The sequence below is a fragment of the Notamacropus eugenii genome, chromosome 4, assembly GCF_028372415.1.
Source record: "Notamacropus eugenii isolate mMacEug1 chromosome 4, mMacEug1.pri_v2, whole genome shotgun sequence".
NCBI classification, from domain to species: domain Eukaryota; kingdom Metazoa; phylum Chordata; class Mammalia; order Diprotodontia; family Macropodidae; genus Notamacropus; species Notamacropus eugenii.
Window position 1 is genome coordinate 194044361 of NC_092875.1, and position 19417 is coordinate 194063777.

General features: G+C 34.6%; 1 protein-coding gene across 2 annotated transcripts in view; it reads left to right on the forward strand.

Annotated features, from left to right (window-relative positions):
- Positions 1-19417, forward strand: part of CDKAL1 (CDKAL1 threonylcarbamoyladenosine tRNA methylthiotransferase) — a 637247-nt gene that overhangs the window by 433196 nt on the left and 184634 nt on the right. For both annotated transcript variants that reach the window (XM_072603951.1, XM_072603950.1), the window contains exon 12: positions 13830-14010. In XM_072603951.1, the coding sequence (XP_072460052.1) occupies positions 13830-14010 (181 nt within the window). The remainder of the gene's footprint in view (positions 1-13829; positions 14011-19417) is intronic.

The window sequence follows — 19417 nt, forward strand, 5'->3', positions numbered from 1 at the left end:
TTCTGTCCCCAGTTATGGGTATGGGCATAGAGTGTGGTACATAGTACATGTTGATTAAATGTTTATTGATTAGTTGATTTATTGAAGCCAAGCTCAGTGCTTAGCTCTGTTTGAGAAGCTCAAAGCTAGGATAATTGTTCAATAATGTGTCACTATGTAAGATTTTTAGTCTTAGGGTAATGTTCATTGACCCAGTCCCGATGGCTTCATCCAAATGCCAGGAATTGATGATTGCCTCCATTCAACTTAAATTAAGAGATCTTTATTATGATATTTATGCATATCATCTTGCTTTGCCCTAGGCTTACAAAAAAAAGGTATTTTCTCTGCCCTCAAGGAGATTATGTTCTATTTGATGAACTCAAATATACAAATCAATATGAAATAAATAGAGGATAGAGGCAACCTACTAAGGGAGAATAAGGGAGAATTCCAGAAAGTCTTGGTATGGGAACTGTCTCCTTTATCATATATCTGTGTGTGTTCATCCTTCATTGCCAAAGAAGACCATGCCATCAGAGAAACAATGACATGACTTGCACTTGACTTTGTTTTGAGTGAGGGAGGGCTGTGCAGGTTACCAGCCTCACTTCTTCTCCAGAGCCATCTGGATCCAGTGACCAGATATTCATCAGGATGACTGGAGGTGACCCAGGATGAGGCAATTGGGGTTAAGTGACTTGCCCAACGTCACACAACTAGTGACTGTTAAGTGTCTGAGGTGAGATTTGAACTCAGGTTCTCCTAATTCCTGTGCTGGTGCTCTATCCACTGCACCACCTAGCTGCCCTAATATCTGTTGAATCTATAAGGAAGCTCAGGATTCTAAGGTGAAGAGTTAGAGGGAGAGTGCATTCCAAACAAAGAGATGCTTAGGAAAAACTTGGAGATCCAACATTAAGAATTTTCCTCCCATTTGTCTCCCACTGTCCTTCCCCATTGAATAAGTGATTAAAGTAGAACCTTTCTTTACCAACATGCATAGTCCAGCAAAGCAAATTCCCACATTAGGCAGACTTGGAAACTTTTGTCTCTTCGTATTTCAAGTTAATCATTGTAATAACACCAGTGATATCAGCCCCAAAGTCCTAAACAAAGAAGCCCCAAGGAAGCTCAAAACCTATCATCCTATCAAATTTAGAATAGAAGTAAAGGCCCCATACCCATTTCACACCAATGGAGGAGATTGAATATCAACTATCCACCAATTCCCTTAGGAATCTTCCTTTAATCCTACTAGTTTGAATCAGCACTAGTCCTTAGATCGAGGATCCTTACTCTCTCCCCCAATTCTTGTTCCTGCTAGCTCTAGTCAGTCAGTATGCATTTATTAAGAGCTTACTGTGTGCCACAAACCCTATAAAAAGCCAGCAAGCTTTACTGGTTTGAGGACGATTCACTATTCCCTTCAGGACCCAAGGCACGCCAAATTCCACCCAGGTGCCAATGGAATTGACCTGTTTTCACCATTTTCCCTGACTTTCCTTTATATTATAAGTAAATCCCCTCAATTAAGTTGGTTTGCTTTACTTGCTTTCCATGTACTGTTTCTTTATATGAGACTTTTATATACTGAACTTTTTTTTCAAACTCTTCACTGATAGACACCTTTGGAAGGTGATAAAGTGAGGTGTTTTGTCTCCTGAACTCATGGTTTGCCTTTCCATTGATCAGAGTTCAAAAGTCTTTTAGAGTTATGGTTCTGTGTAATGTTGTTATTGTGTAAATTGTTTTCCTACTTTGATCTCTGTCTTCCCAGTTTCCTTTATCTTACGGTACAATGATGCTACATTACATTCATTTACTTTGATTCGTTTAACTATTTCCCAATAAGAGGACAGTTTCCAATTTGGGCTATTATGAAGAGCTACTACAGATATGTTTCTACATACAAGTCCCCTTTCTATTTCTGTTATCTCTTTGGGTTCTAGGCATAGTGATATAGCTGGATCAAAGGATATACCCAGTTTGATAACTTTTGGGGCCTAGTTACAGATTGCTTTCCAGAATGGTTTTACCAATTTTATAGTTACATCAATAGTCCATTAATATGCTTATTTTGCCTCAGCCTCTTAAACAGCTCTTTTATCATCTTCACCAATCTGATGGAACCCAAGGATTGCTTTATTTGCATTTTTCTAATTATTAATAATTTAGAGCAGTTGATAATATAGTTGTTGGTAACTTGGATTTCTTCCTTTGAAGACTACCTATTCATATCCTTTGACCATTTATCTACTGAATTGCTCTTAGTTTTGTAAATTGAAATCAGCTCCTTATATATCTTGGATATGAGGCTTTTATGAGAGAAACATGCTATATAATTTTTATCCTGTTATCTGTTTGCATTCCAATTTTAGCTACATTACATTTACTTATACAAAAACTTTTTAATGTTTTATAATCAAAATTGTTCATTTTATCTTCAGTGAGCCTCTCTATCCCTTGTTTTAAATCTAAAAGGTAGTTTCTACCTTGTTCCTTTAAGTTGTATGTGATGTAACACTTTATATCTAAGTTATGTATGTATTTGTAGCTTATCTTTGTATATGGTATAAAATCTTAAACCAGATCTAATTTCTCCCAGACCACTGACCAATTTTCCCAACAGTTTTTGTCCAGTAGTGTTCATCAAAGACTATTCTAATCCGTTCCACTGATCAGCTTCTTTATTTTTGAACCAGTATCAAATTATTTTAGTTATTACTGCTGGGCAGTGCAATTTGATGATACATGATACTGATGGAGTCTCTTCTTTAAACATACACACACACACACACACACACACACACACACATATACATTGAGATTTTCAGTCTTCCATACCATTCCTTTATTTTTTTAGCTCTATAAAGTAATTCTTTGGTAGTTAGATTGGTATTACACTGAATAAGTTTCAGATATTGTCATCTTTAAATGTTTTTCTGATTTTTCCAAAATGTCCTTATAACTGAAAAAAGTTTTTTTATAATTGGATTGATAGCATTCCTAGGTATATCTGGGTAGATGTATAGAACTCCCAAATATTTTATAATTTCTGTAGATATTTTAAATGGAATTTCTCTTTCTAGCTCTTCCTAGTGGAATTTGTAACATAGAGGAATAGTGAAGATTTATGTAGATTTATTTTGTACAACTTTGTTGAATTCATTGTTTCCTTTAATATTGTGATCAGCTCAAGATTTTCTAAGTAAATCATATCATCTTGAAAAAGTAATAGTTTTGTTGAGACTTTGACTGTACTTATTCCTTCAGTTTCACTTTCTTGTATTATTGGTGCATTTAACATTTCTCTATGTGATGTTAAATAGTAGTGATAATAATGGGCATCTTTTCTTTACCCCTGATCTTACAGGAAAGGCCACTAATTTTTCTCCATTACACATAAGATTTTCTCTTTGTGTCTTACTAGATCAAGGAGAAGTCCATTTATTCCTGTACTTCTAGAGTTTTTAATAAAATGAGTGCTGAATTTTATGAAAAGCCATTTAGCTTTTCATGTATTGATATAATCATATGCATTTTATTATTTGCATTAACATGAATTTATATACATTATATTCATGCATACATATTGTCTTTCTTATGTTGAAACAAGTTTGCGTTCAAAGTATAAACCCTACTTAGTCATATGTATCCTTCCTAATAATATTTTGTTGTAATATGTATTTACTAATAAATTTTTTTTAAAATTTTGTATTAAAGATCATTAGAGATAATGGTCTGTAGTTTTCTCTGTTTTGTCACTCTTTGGTTTAGGTTTCTAGTCTATATTTCTGTGATATAAGGAAATTAGTGGGGAAAAAGACATTTTTACATTACAGTTTATGTAATATTGAAACTAATTGCTTTTTTAAAAAAAGTTTGATAGAATTCACTTCTAAACCTAACTGAACCTGGGTTGTTTTTTTTTTTTCTTTTGGGAGTTCATCTATGACTTATTCAGTTTATCTTTTTGATATTGGGTTTTTCAAATAGTATTTCCTTTGGTAATTTCCATATTTTACATTTTTGTTATAATCCATCCATTTCTTCTAAATTAGCAGTTTTGTTAGTATACAATTGAGCGTAATAGTTTCTGATAAATTATTTTCTCATCAATTGATATGAGTTCTCTTTTTTTCATTTTTGACACAATTTGGTGCTCCCTTTTTTAATTGGATTAAGTAACTGTTTGACTTTTTCAGTAAAATAAGCTTCCATTTTAATTTATCAATTCCATTTTTTCTTACAGGTTCTGTAGTCTCTTTAATTTTTAGAATTTTTGTTTTGTTACATTAGTTGGGGATTTTTGATGTGTTTCGGGTCTTTTTTCTTTTAGTTGCATTAATTAATATATTTCTCCCCATTTTCACCCCTAAGAACTATTTTATCTGAATCCCGTAAATTTTGGTACGTTGTCTCATTATTGTCATTTTCTCTGATAAATTTCTATTGTTTCTGTCATTTGGTTCTTCAAACCCACTAGTTCCTTTGATGAATGTTATTGAGCCCCCAATTTTTCAATTGTTTCTTTAAAAATCTTTTAATGAATATAATTTGTATTCCATTATGGTTAGGAAATGGTGTTTATTTAGTATTTGTGGTTTTTTACATTTTTTGAAGAGGTCTTTATGCCCCCAGTACAGTACATAATAAGTTAATAAAATGTTTATTGATTGTCTTCTACAAATATCCATGAATATGAACATTTGGAATATATCACCAACTGTAGTGAATTCTTCCTTTTATTTCCTTCACAGGACATGTTTTATAACAGTAGTGAATACTCAGTTCAATTCAATTCAGCAGATCTTTATTGAATAATTACTATATGTGAGGGACTCTGCCAGGCACCAGTAATACAGAGATTTCTGCCTTCACAATTTTAGATTTTAGAAAGGAAAGAAATTTGTTGAGCACCTACTCCAAGCACTCTGTAAATAATCTCAGTTGATCTTCAGTATAATCTTGACAGCTGCTATTACTATTATCCCTATTTTACAGAAATAATGTCGGAATTGAGGAAACTGAAGCAGATATCCATTGCGTGACGTATTTGAAGTTGGATTTGGATACAGGTCGTCTTAGCTTCAGGCTCGTTTTTCTCTTTACTGCATCACCTAGCGGCAGCTTTGGCAGCCATGCAACACGTACATAGATGAGGAAATTATAAAGTACATACAGAACAATCAAAATTTTATAGATCACGATGGTGTTGTTTACCTCCAAGAATAAACTGAAGGGTTCTTTTTCACTGTTGACAAAACAAGACATAATTTATAATCTCAGGGATTTCTGTAGGCAAGAAATTGAATAAATAGCTTCATTTTTTCTTCTTTGATACTGTTCTCCCTAAGAAACCCAGACTAAGAGAGCCAGTCCGACTACTGATAGCTACTAAGCTTTCACCTATTTCATTTAAATTTGGGTTGGTTCACTCCCCTTTAGATAGCTTCTCTTAGCCTCCTCACTGCCCGGGGAGTACAAGACAGGTATATATGGACTTAAGTGATCTACTTAGCCAACTGCAGCTCAGAATTCCTAGACTAAAGAAGCCTCGCCTCCTCCCTAGTAGCAGAGATTACAAGTGTGCTGCCCCTCCTGGAAGTTTAATAATTTGTTATTACGTTCTCAAAACAAATAGATTTTTGGTTCTTGCTTATCCTTTTTATACTAGCTCTTTTCTGACAGATTTACAGTGGAGTTTCACTACAGTTTGTAGCCTTCATTTCTTAGCTTCTTCATCAAAAAAAATGTGCAATTTTTCTGTCCCCAGTTTCATTACTTATTTTTGCATATTTTCTAATCTTTTGAACAATTCATCGATTTTTCTTAACTTATGTTCCTTTCTGCAATGACTGTATTTCAGTTTTCTACAATAGCACGTCCAAAGTATCCAGTGGATTTAGCAAATTCTTTAGAATTTTCTGTTATGTTTTTGGTATTGGTCATTTTCTTTATTATTTCCTCCATCTTTTAAAGGATTCTAGCCTGAGTGCCTTATTTGATTTTTTTTTTATGAATTCTGCTCTCTATTTGTCCTTGTGACTTTCTTAGTATTGCTAATAACTTATTTAATTTTCAAAAATGTCTTGTCCATTTGAGGATATCTCAGGATAATTTATATTTTTCTTTATCCATCTGAATTTTTTTCTCCTGACACTTGAGATTTTTTAGCTGCTTTGTCATTTGTTTTAATTAACACTTTTCATATTTTCCATTTTGAATTTTTAAATTCTTTTTCAGCTCAAAAGGCTAATCCTGAATTCTTTGATGTTTGTTTTTTGAAAAGCATATGAGCACTGAGTCTCCTTCATTTCTCCTCCCATCATCTTTCCTGGAAAATCCATTCCCTCACCATTCCTAATGAGAAATCATTGAATCTTATTTCACTGAGTGCTGTTTAAAGACAGTTCATCTGTGCTTAATGCTGTTTTTTTACTCTGAGTAGTTGTTAAGGTAATTGGTCTATAATATTCTGGTGTTAAATGATTGAATAGTTATATTGTTGACTTTAGAAATTTTTTCTCAGTTTAGGATTGACTCTTAACAACATTGATGCAGTACTTATCATAACACAACTGCATTGGATTGAGTGTAGAAAAGAATAATAGATAACAGCAGGAACCTAAAGCAGCTATTGTATAGTGAACTCAAGTGGGATGATCACAGTCAGAGAAGGCCCAGAAATGTTTTCAGGTTCAGTGGAGCCTGTCTCGAGCAGGGTAGCATTCCTTGAGGGCTGAATAACAACTGCAGCTAACAGACAAACATGGCACGCAGGGTGGAGAGTGTTGTTGTTCTTTTTTGAGCTAAAGATTCAGGCCGTGAATATTACATGGCAATGTTATAAGCAGTCTTAGACAATCTATAAAATAGTTACCCTTGGGAACCAGAGCATACGTTTCATTTATGTTCCTCAGTTGCATTTTCAGTTTCACCATTATGCAAAGATGTGCTTCCTCAAATATGTGATCCTAACGGTGGGAAAGTATATAGTGTTTGATGTTACTGATCTCAAGCTCCCCCCTGAAACAAACACCTCTCTTTTAAACGATAGTCTTCTAGCAGCACATGCATTAACATGCTGTTGTTGTTCTTGTTCAGTAATTTTTCAGTCATATCCAGTTCTCCGTGACCCCATTTGGGGTTTTCTTGGCAAAAGATACTGAAACTGTTTGCAGTTTCCTTCTCTAGAACATTTTAACGATGAGGAAGCTGAGGCAAGCAGTTCTGTGACTTGCCCAGGGTCATACAGCTAGGAAGTGTCTGAGGTTGGATTTGTTCTCACAACCTCATGACTCCAAGGCTAGCACTGTATCCACTGTGCTACCTAGCTGCCCATCATTATGGAATGCTGGTCTCCAAAGAATTACAGTTGAGTGTCACCCAAATGGAAAAGAGAAATGTGCATGATAAGTGCAAATATATGATAACATGTATTGTCATTGAAAATGTGAGCCAGAGAACTGGCATAAAGGATATTAGTAGAGAAATATGTGATGGGAAGGGAACTTAGGGTGGTCCTATTGAATAGCCCCCCTTCTTAATTGGTACCTACCTCTATATCCAGGAATTAGAGAGCAACAGTTCTTACCTGGGGTCCACAAACTTGTGTTTTTTTTAATATTTTAATAACTGTATTTCAGTGTAAATATCTTCTTTTATGGTGCTATATATTTTATTTTATCCATGTACTTCATCAGATTATCAAAGGGGTCCATGATGCAAAAAAAAAGAATAACAGAGAAATGTTCTCCTATAACAGAGAAATGGTTTGTCAGAAAACTGGGTAGACCTATTTGTGGAATTCATTGGAGAATACGGATAAGTATTCCACAAGGTAATAAGGTAAGAAGGGATAGTAATCTGTTTCAGGGTATAGAGTTTTCACACAGATAAACAAATCACAGATCTAATGGTGTACTGAAGTGTCCAGAAGTTCAGGGGAAGATCATAGGATAATAGATTCTGATATTAAACTGAGAATTAGGACATTTAGTCCCACACCTTATTGTCAGATTAAGTTTCAGAGACAGCTTGATGCAACTGTACAGTTTCACAAATTAGACTACTCTGAAAGCTGTCGTTTGTTTATCTTACAAATATATTTTGTAGCTATTGTTTAAAGTGAATCTCCAAAATATTGAACAGTGGTGAAAAGTACTTTAGATTTTCAGAGATTTTAGATTTGCCTGACTTTGCTGTTTCTTCTTATGTTCATTTCATTGGTTCTTCTAATATGAGTTCCCCTTCAAATATGGAGAAAAATAAAGCACGTGGGCGAAGTTGATTGTTTCTTTAATTGGATTTTCTCCTGAATAAAATAATTTTACTCACTTTAAGTCGCTGCTTAAAAACTATTGTATTCAGAAGCATATGAAAAAGGATACAGCTTTGTGCCACGTTATAGGAATGGTGTATTGGTTTGGTTGTAATTAATTGCTGATGTGGAATGCAGCCTTGCCCCTACCTTCATTCCCAAACCTGAATTTCTGTTGTGTGATAAATAATCCCATCCAGGAAAAATCCAATTACTCTAGTAATTATCACCTTATCTCTAAATGGAATTCATTCATTTGTTGTGGTTTATGAATGTTAAAAATGTTTCATTTCCTTTTCACCTTGAATAAGACAAAAACACACATTATTAAATCTAATTTGATTGGACCCTATAATTCTTGTTACCATAGAAACAAAAACTCCTACATGGATGATGCTACCAGTACTATAGGTAACAGAGATTGTGATTATTACATACTGTCTTAGTATGATTTTAATAACCAGTGTAGTCTATAAATTTGAACTAGTATACACTGTCAGTATTATTTTAATAACTAATATGTAGTAGTTCTATAATTGTATTATTTATCCTTTTTAATGTTACATATTTTCTAGTAACATTACTTTAAGTTTTAAAGCAATAATTATCTGGGCTTCCTAACTTAGTTTGGTTACAATCGTAGATGCACGCTCATATCTTTAATTCAGGTTTTAGATTGCCATCTTCTCTCCTTCTGATTAATCCTTTGATTTTGTATCCTCCACACTCATTTATGGCTTCTCCCAAGGCTTCCGATGCTATTTATTCAAGTCAAACTTCTCCAAATGTGACAGTCCTCTCTCTCCCTCAGGCTGAGAATTTCTGTCAAGGGATGCCAGTTATGGCCAAGGCATCAGATAAAGCAGCAGAGGCTGTGGGTGAAGTGGAAAGAACACCACTGGATTTAAAGTCAAGAGGCCATAGATTCAGATCCTGACTCTGCTACTTATTATCTGTATGACTTGGGCAACTCACTTAAAGACAAGATAGTGTCTAAGATCCCTTCTAATTCTAGCTGCTGCGTGGAACCGTTCTCTCTCTGTTCTGGACACAGCTCATTGCCAGAATGAAAAAAACAGACATAACTAAGCCTGGTAACCAGGAAGACCTTCTTTTAGCATTTTCCCTGGTCCTTAAGTCCTTTTCCTGAGGTACTTTTTAATACTTTATACAGTCTGGGTTACATAGTATTTAAAAAAAAAAACAACACTGAGGAAAAAGGAATTATTTATTTTTATTTTTATTACTTCAGCACATCATACATAGTAGGCCCTTAATAAACTCATGGTTACATAATCAATATTTTAGTTATATGCCACACACACATATAGTACATATAGTTGTACACGTATTGCACATATATATATATATATATGTCATGCTATATTTTTATGTAGCACATATGTGTATATATAATACAGGGCAACAAGGTGGCATAGGGCCTGAAGTCAGGAAAACTCATCTTCTTATGTTTCAATTTGGCCCCAGACCCTTAGTAGCTGTGTATAAAACCCTGGGCAAATTACTTAACCTGTTTGCCTCAATTCCTTACCTGTAAAACAAGCCGGAGAAGGAAATGGCCAATCACTCCAGTATGTCTGCCAAGAAAACCCTAAATGGGATCACAAAGAGTTGGACACAACTGAAATGACTGAACAGCAACAAATATCTACCTATCTATCTATCTATCTAATCTATCTGTCTGTCTGTCTGTCTATCTATCTATCTATCTATCTATCTATCTATCTATCTATCTATATGTTGCATAATGTTAGACTTGTTTCAGCTGCCATTAGGACAAGGTCTGTCACTGTCCTACATCTTTAGGCTTGGAAAGAACCTCAGAAGTCATCTTGCCCAACCTTCTCACTTTACAGATAAAGAGGAAACTGAGGCCCAGAGATGTTCATTGACTTCGTAGAACTAACCTCTTTGATATAATGTGTGTGTGTGTGTGTGTGTGTGTATCTGCATAGATTTCCTGTCTGTTTCAATTTGTTCTAAAAGCTTTTATGTGTCTGGATTTCTTAAAGGTCTTTAACATAAAGCTGTCAATTTTGAATATGATACTTCAGATTTTAATTTTCAATCTTATGAAAATTCAGCATATACAGAGCTATATGTCATTTACTTTCCTTCACATATAGAGTGTCCCTAAGTCCTTATTATAGTTTTAAGTTTAATAACTAAAATAAGAGACATTCCCTTTGTGTCTATATAGTCACACAAACATACAAACACACATGTTTATGTGTGTATTTATTCACACTTGTGCACAACACACTCCTCAGGGTTTTCTGCCTCATTCTGGTTCCCTTTTTTACTACAAAATTGTGTGTAGCTCATTAAATTTGCGTTAACCAGGGCAAAGATCTGTCTGTAATACAGTTTATTTCAAGAAAAAGTTTTCTTGCTTGGGAATATATGAAATAACTTAAAATAATGGCTAAGAAAGTGAGATCAAGTAGTGACCCTCGCTATTGTTCAGTCATTTCAGTCATATCTGACTCTTTGTGACTTCATTTTGGGTTTTCTTGGCAAAGGTACTGTTCCTCCTCCAACTCATTTTACACATAAAGAAACTAAGCAAAGAGGGTTAAGTGACTTGCCCAGGGTCACACAGCTAGTAAGTGTCTAAGGTCAGATTTGGACTTGTGTAGATGAGCCTTCCTGACTCCAAGCCTAGCACTCTATCCACTGCACCACCTAAATGCCCTACTGTGTTATTTTCAAGAACAAATAAGGATTTATTTATAATTAACACATTAATTACCAGTATGAATGTATGTGCTGCTAGGTATGCTAAAGCATTTTCTTCCAATAAATATGTCAAACTCTTGGTAGAAATAATCTGGTGTTTTATCATAGCAATCCAAATATTTGAGCAGAGAACTGCAGAAGAGATGTCATGTCTTTCACAGAAGGGGTCCACAGCTCACGTCAATCTCTGCCATTCTGACATTGTACGGTATAACATGATGGAAAAAAAACAACATTGATTATTCATGTCACATGTTTTGTCCTCATAAAGGAACTCTCAGTGTACTTTCTGAACACTGATGTAATTTATACTTTTATAGCAATGCAGTGCCTACACTACATAGGTGATTGCTGACAAAAATGTACTTAAGCTCTATAAAGAATACATTTGGCGCAATACCCCTTGCACTAACATCACATCTATGTATTTTGCTTTTAGTGAACTTAAGAACTGCCATCCTGGATTACATAGGTGACTTTTGACAGAAATAGCAACAGAAATCTTGTGGGAAAGAACAAAATTGTTCTTCACTTCAACACCAAATAAATAGAAGTGTACTTTGAAATATCCTATTTTCATTAAGGAACCAGTTACAATTCAATCATCCATAAAATTGTCTAGACTTTTTAGTAATTATTTACATTTTCAGCCTAGGTCACTATCTTGGTCCTAAATATTTTCTATCTGATTGTTCTATAAATCAATCCCTTTCAGGCCCAAAGTGTTTCTTCCTATTTCGAGAACGCTGGAATTTGAGAAACAAGCCCATGACCATTGTCTTCATGACCATTGTCTTCATATAGTCTGTGACTGTATAATCTGAATTATTTCCCCTTTCAACTCATCTTTCCAGAATAGAATTCTGAACACTAGTTTGTTAGTAGTACTGAGGTATCAGGAACTGATTTGTTTCATCTGCCCTCTTTCTGACTTTCTGGTCTTCTTAAACCTTAATCTCCAGTTCGTTCCCTGTCATCCAGTGACCCTGGCCTCCTTGATGTTTCTCAAACGTGACACTCACCTCCCAACTCTGACCATTTTTAGTGATTATCTTCTATGCCTGGGACTTCCTTCCTCCTCATCTTCACATTCTGACTTTCTTAAAGTCCCTCAGCTAAAACCAGCCAGTCAGTAAACCTGTAGTAAGCACCTACCACTACTAGCAATACAGAAACAGCCAAAAGATAACCCGTGCTCTCCTGGAGCTCACATTCAAGGGGAGGAGCAGTTAATTGTAATTACTTCAGCTATGGAACCAAAAAATAAATAAAATTTTTTAAACTTAATTTTTAGAATATTAAATAATTCACACCTTCTCTGGATACAAGCATGCTTCCCCGTCAATATTTGTAATTTCATCAAGTATATTCATTCTTCATTTAAAAAATCAGAAATTAGTCTCTTTCCACACCATTTATATGTAATGCCATTTGAATTCTATTCGGTCCCTGCAAGTATATTTTACTAATGCTTACTTTATCTGAAGGCCGAAGTGAGGATATATTACCCAAATACTAAGTTGGACTGATAGATGATTGAAATCGAGAGGGAATGGGAAAAATTGTAACTGAGGGACTTTCCTTTGGGAATACCCCGTAGGCTGTGCCAGGTTTACTCCAGTTCATAGACAAGGACAATAAACTCATTGTCTCTGCTCCTGTAACATATTATAGGAATTTTCTGAGATTTATGCTTTTGGAAAAAACTCCATCTTTTAGGAAGCATATGATAATGGGTGCTTGCCTTCCTCCATCTGCTACTGTTCGATATCTTTTACTCCTTAGTTCCTTGCTGCTTTTAGTCATAATTTCTCTGATGAGCCTTGTATAAAATTGGTTGAAATTTGCTGGCATAATTATTCTTATTATACACCTTCATTAATCTAGAGTACTTCTTTATGTGAGGTTTTTTTTTTTAAATCAGGATTTTGAAATTTCAACTTTGGTAATGATATTGAAGAATTAAAAATGCTTATGCAAAGTAATGAAGATATAGAATTAAAAGTCTATGTTTCAAATATATTTTCTTTCACAGCTTGGCAAATCATTTTTATCTTTTCTTTTAATGATTTTCCCATCACCTGACTTGCCCTGGCTTCCTTTCAGTCTTCAAATTAAAATACCACCTTCTACGAGAAGCCTTTCCTGATCTCCCTTAATGCTAGTACTTTCCCTCCCTGAGATTGTCTGCAGTTAACCGATACGTATCTTTTGTGTATATAGTTGCTTTCATGTTGTCTTTCCTATTAGACTGATCTACTTGAGAACAGGGACTGGTTTTGCCTGTTTTTGAATCCTTACAGTCCGGCACAGCATATGACACGTAGTAGGTGCTTCCTACATTGGCGATGGGAACATTTCCCAATTCTTGTCATGATTGTACTAGTTTAGCTTGTAATCAGTAAATTAGATGAGGAGGGGAAGACCCTACGTGCCTTTGAAAGATGACTTGGTAATTCTTCCATCTTGGCAGATATGAAAGCAATAATCAAGGGAAGGTTCAGAAGGTATTCTCTCCTTCCAAAAACTGTTTTGACCCTTTGTAAAAAAAATTTTTCTATATTATTAGAATGGTTTCATTCCTCTATACAATAGCCACATTTAAGTGGTGGTCTCAGGATTTTTATTGCTGTTTGAAGTGTTTTCTTGTGATTTTTGGATAATTGATGACTTAAGATATAAGAAAAAAGAAATAAATGAATGTCATGAAAAGAATTTTACAGGTTTTTCTTTCCTTTCCTTTTTTTTTCTTTTTTTTTTTTAGAGTTCCAGGAATAACTATTGCTACAGATATCATCTGTGGTTTTCCTGGAGAAACAGATCAAGATTTTCAAGATACAGTGAAACTGGTTGAAGACTATAAGTTTCCCAGCCTTTTTATCAATCAGTTTTATCCACGACCAGGGACCCCTGCTGCAAAAATGCAACAAGTTCCAGCACATGTGGTAAGATACCTTTTTTCTTTCTCATTCTTTAAAATGTCTTTCTGCCAGTAGTTGCAAAAATGTAACTGAAGCTACCCATTTATGTGAATTTTTAATAGGGAATTTATGAAGTGTGTATGTTATATAATTTACAAATTGAAGATAACTCTTTGGTTCTGAGTAAAACAATACCAGGCATTTTGGGGGTTTAAGGCGTTTGGGGAATTAATCACTTAGTTCTTGGTCATTCTGGAATTTTGTCAGAAGAAAAACCTGAAATGTTGCTATTTAGAGTCAAGGTTTACATTTTTAGCCAGGCAATTGCGTCTTTAACTTAAAAATAGTTTTCTGGTGAACGGGAATGCAGAAATTAGGTGTAACGTGGTTGCCTTTGAGGTTAATTTAAAACAAGAGATATACTCATACCTCCTCAGAATCCCTTCCCTCCCACTTCCTCCTTCTGATTGAAAAGGGTAGAGAATATATCAGAAATCTAAGGATTTCTTAGCTCCTCCATTTAAGGAGGGAGACCAATGCAACCAGAAGGCATAAAGAAGGTATAAGAGAATGAACACTTGCACCATGATGGTTGCAGTGTCAGAGGAGAGAAACAAACATGTACAGAAGAGGTTGCAAAGGCAGAATCAGCAGTAATTGACTACACTTAACAGAGACACTAAATTGATCCACAAATAGGCTCTTAGGAATGGATGGTTGGGTAATTCATTTTTTTTCTTTTTCTGTTGAAAGTAAATATACATTCAACAATCTGTTCCTAAAGAATTAAATTCTGCAGCAACCACAGTGTGCAAGGAATTTTTCTGGTCGACTTAGTCCTTCACAGCATGCAAGGACCTAAAAAATTCCCAATGGACTCTTGAGGCAAAATGCCTTCCACATCCAGAGAAAGAACTATGAAATTGGATCACAGAATGAAGTAGACCGTTTTGTCTTGTGTTTGTTTAGTTTTATGGTTTTTCCCATTCATTTTAATTCTTCTGTGCAACATAAATAAGGTGAAAATGTATTTCATAAGAATGTAATAAGAATCTATATAAGGTTGCATGCCATCTTGGAGATGGGGGGGGGGGAAACGGGGAGGAAGGGGGAAAAAAATCTAAGATACATGGAAGTGATTGTAGAAAACTGAAAACAAAATTATTTTTATAAAAGAATTAACTTCAAAGAAGAAATAGCAGCAAGTAGTTTTTTATGTTAAAAAAACAGAAATTTTCATTTTTAGTTGTACTAAAATTTGTATTTTCAGTTTTGCTTTATTTCTATTTTCCCAAGAGATTATCCAACATTGGTAAGTTCAGTACCCAATCAAAGATGAAACTAGAGCATTTCCAGTACTATATTTTTTAATATTCACAAATATATATGTAGCAAATATGCTTTGGTCTCACTCTTCCAGAGCAAGACCAGTGATATTTCCCCCTCATAATCCTCGGATAACTTAAGGGGTTTGGGGTATCTCCTATCTTATGTCATTGGCTCAAATACTCATTCTGTGTATGATTTCCCTATTATTAGTCTCCTGTGATTAGCACCCCACTTAACCATTTAATAGCAATTAGTTTTTACTTAAAGATAAAGCAATAAACTGATCATTTGATTTTTTTTCTTTTTAATCAGGTAAGCACACGGCTTATCTATCTTTGTTTTAAAAAATAATTTAAATTGGTAAATCAGGCAAGCATATGGCTTATCTATTTCATCTTTATTTTAAAAAATAATTTTAATCATTAATTCAGTGAGTTATTATTAATCTTTTCTTTGATTTTCAAGATTTCAGTTTAGGTACTAGTTATTTTTTAACTGTATATCCAGTTTGTTAACCTTTTCTGTTTCTCTTTTGCTGACAAATATATTTAGAAATATAAATATTTCCAAAAGGACTATTTTAGCTTGATTTCCAAATGCTGTTCTTTTGCCCAATTGTCATTATCTTTAATAAGATTTATCTATCATTCCTATGATAGTTCATTCCATTGATATTCATAGTTGTTATCACTAAACATTTCCTTCCATGCCTTTCTCTTTAATCTACTAATTCTTCAGGAATACATTATTTAGTCTTCAGTTACTTTTTAATCCTTTCTTCAATAGATCTTTATTAAATATAATTTTATCACATTGTGGTCAGTAGAATACACATGTAAGATTACTGATTTTTCTGCATTTGAAGTTTTTATGCCCTAACTGATAGTCAGTTTTTGTAATGGTGCCATTCACACATGACTAACGTATATAGTCCTTCCTATTACCATTAAGTACTCTCCAGGCATCTTTTATATCTTACTTTAGTAAAATTCTATTCAAATTCTTCACTCGTTTCTTGTTTATTTTTTTTGTCAACTCTTTCTGGGTCTGACAGAATTATGTTGTGGTCTCCCCACTATTATAGTTTTGCTTTCTATTTTTACAGTATCTCTCTTAGATTTTCCTTTAAGTACTTAAATACTATGCCATTTGGTTCATATATTTTAAGTATAAGTATTTATTGACTATGGGGTCTTTCATTGAAATGTTTTCCTATTTGTTTCTTTTATTCAAGTTTTTTGTTACCTTATGTGAGATTCTGATTAATATTTCAGCTTTTTAAAATTTAACTGAAACACCATAGATTTTTCTACAATTCCTTCTTTTAAACTCTGTATCCTCATATTTCATCTAGGTTTTTTGTAAACAATATGTTGTCAAATTCTGTTTTCTCATGCAGTCTACTATCTCCGTCCTTTTTATGAGTTTCTTCTCATTCATATCCATAATTGTGATCACTGAGTATTTGCCTGCATGCCATTCTCTTATACATTTTCCTGCTTTGTTCTCTGCCCATTTTTTAAGAAAAGGGTCATGGGAGAAAAGTGTACTCAGCACTAGTGCTCTGTGCTTGGTGAAATCAGCTTATTTTCTCTTGCCTTTCTTCTTTTCCCCTCACCTAAATTGCTGTCATTGTTCTTATCCTTTCTTTTCTTTCAAAAACTTCTTCAAGATTCTCCTATTTAGCGTATGACCAATCTTCCTTCCCCACTGAATTAAACCCTATTTTTCACCCTTTGCTCTCCCAAATTCCTATTTCCCTGATAAACTGAATTGAATGTGTTTGTATACCAAACTGAGTGTGAGTGACTATCCTTCTTCTGTAGGTCACATGAAAGTGAGGTTCAGTGATGTCTGTTCCTCCCACTCCTTCATTTGTATCTCTTATGTTTGTATTTAAAAGGTCTCTTCAGTTATGGTCTTTTAATCAGTAATTCTTATAGTTCTTACAAGTTTTCAGTTTTATATTTAAAAAACCCTCTATTTTTTTCCCTTTGGAATTATAACACTGTTTTTCTAGTATCAATTTCTGGTATAAATCAAATTTGTGATTTTAAGCCTATTTCTTTTGTCTTTTGAAATATCATGTTTTATCCTTTTTGCTGCTTTAGATTAGTTGTTGCTAAGCTGGTATGATCCCAGCTCTGGTTCCTTGGTACCAGGTAACAGTTTTGTTTGTTTGGTTGGTTTTTTCTCCAGGAATAGACAATTGGATTTTTTTCTATTTTCGTTTTTTTCCCTCTTGGGTCACAGTGGCAGTTTTACCTCCTTACCCTTGTTCAAGAGCCCAGGATCTCAGTCCACAGTCCACAATTCAGTCCTGGAGTCAGAGCAGTAACGCTTCTGGTGCTTAGTATGTAAGGGCAGTTTTCTTTCATGATTTCTTGAAATTGAAGCACTTTGGTGATAGTTTGAAAATAATCTAAAGATTCTTTATTTTAAATTTTCAACATTCATTTCCACAAAATTTTGAGTTTCAAATTTTCTCCCCATCTCTCGAGTGCCCCCAACCCCAAGATGCCAAGCATTCTGATTACCCCTTCCACCAATCTGCCCTCCCTTCTAACACCGCTCCCTTCCCTTATCCTCATCTTCTCTCTTGTCCATAGGGCAAGATAAATTTCTGTACCCCATTACCTGTATTTCTTATTTCCCAGCTGTATGCAAAAACAATTCTCAGTTTCCCTGAAATTTTGAGTTCCAACTTTTCTTCCTTCCTCCCTCCTCACCCATCCCCACTGAGAAGGCAAGCGATTCAATATAGGCTATATTTGTGTAATTTTGCAAATGACTTCCATAGTAGTCATGTTGTGTAAGACTTAACTATATTTCCCTCCATCCTATCCTGCCCCTCCATTTCTTCTATTCTCTCTTTTGACCTTGTCCCTCCCCAAGAGTGTTTACTTCGAATTGCTCCCTCCTCCCATTTACCCTCCCTTCCATCATCCTCCCCCACCCTGCTTATCCCCTTCTTCCCTACTTTCTTGTAGCATAAGATAGGTTTTCATACCACATTGAGTGTGCATGTTATTCCGTCCTTAAGCCAAATGTGATGAGAGCAAGCTTCACTTTTTTCCTCTCACCTCCCCCCTTTTCCCCTTCATTGAAAAAAACTTTTTCTTGCCTCTTTTATGAGATAATTTACCCCATTCCATTTCTCCTTTCTCCTGCCAGTACATTCCTCTCTCACCCCTTAATTTTATTTTTTTATTTATAATCCCTTCCTATTCAGCTTACCCTGTGCTCTCTCTTGCTGTGTGTGTGTGTGTGTGTGTGTGTGTGTGTGTGTGTGTGTGTGTGTGTGTGTAATATCTCCAACTACCCAGATAACTGAGAAAAATTTCAAGAGTTACAAATATTATCTTTCCATGTAGGAATGTAAACATAAACAGTTCAACTTTAGTAAGTCCATTATGATTTCTGTTTACTGTTTACCTTTTCATGGTTCTCTTGATTCTTGTGTTTGAAAGTCAGATTTTCTTTTCAGCTCTGGTCTTTTCATCAAGAATGCTTGAAAGTCCTCTATTTCATTGAATGACCATTTTTTCACCTGAAGTATTATACTCAGTTTTGCTGGGTAGGTGATTCTTGGTTTTAATCCTAGTTCCTTTGACTTCTGGAATATCATATTCCAAGCCCTTCAGTCCCTTAATGTAGAAGATACTAGATCTTATGTTATCCTGATTGTATTTCCACAATACTTGTATTGTTTCTTTCTAGCTGCTTGCAATATTTTCTCTTTGACCTGGGAACTCAGGAATAAGACTTCAATATTCCTAGGAGTTTCTCTTTTTTGGATCTCTTTCAGGAGGTGATCAGTGGATTCTTTCAGTATTTATTTTACCCTCTGGTTCTAGAATATCGGGGCAGTTTTCCTTGATGATTTCATGAAAGATGATGTCTAGACTCTTCTTTTGATCATGGCTCTCAGGTAGTCCTAAAATTGTCTCTCCTGGATCTGTTTTCGAGGTCAGTTATTTTTCCATTGAGATACTTCACATTATCTTCCATTTTTTCATTCTTTTTTTTAATATTAATTTTATTTATTTTTAGTGTTCTATAATCACTACCATAAAACTTAGATTTTTTTTCTCCCCTACCT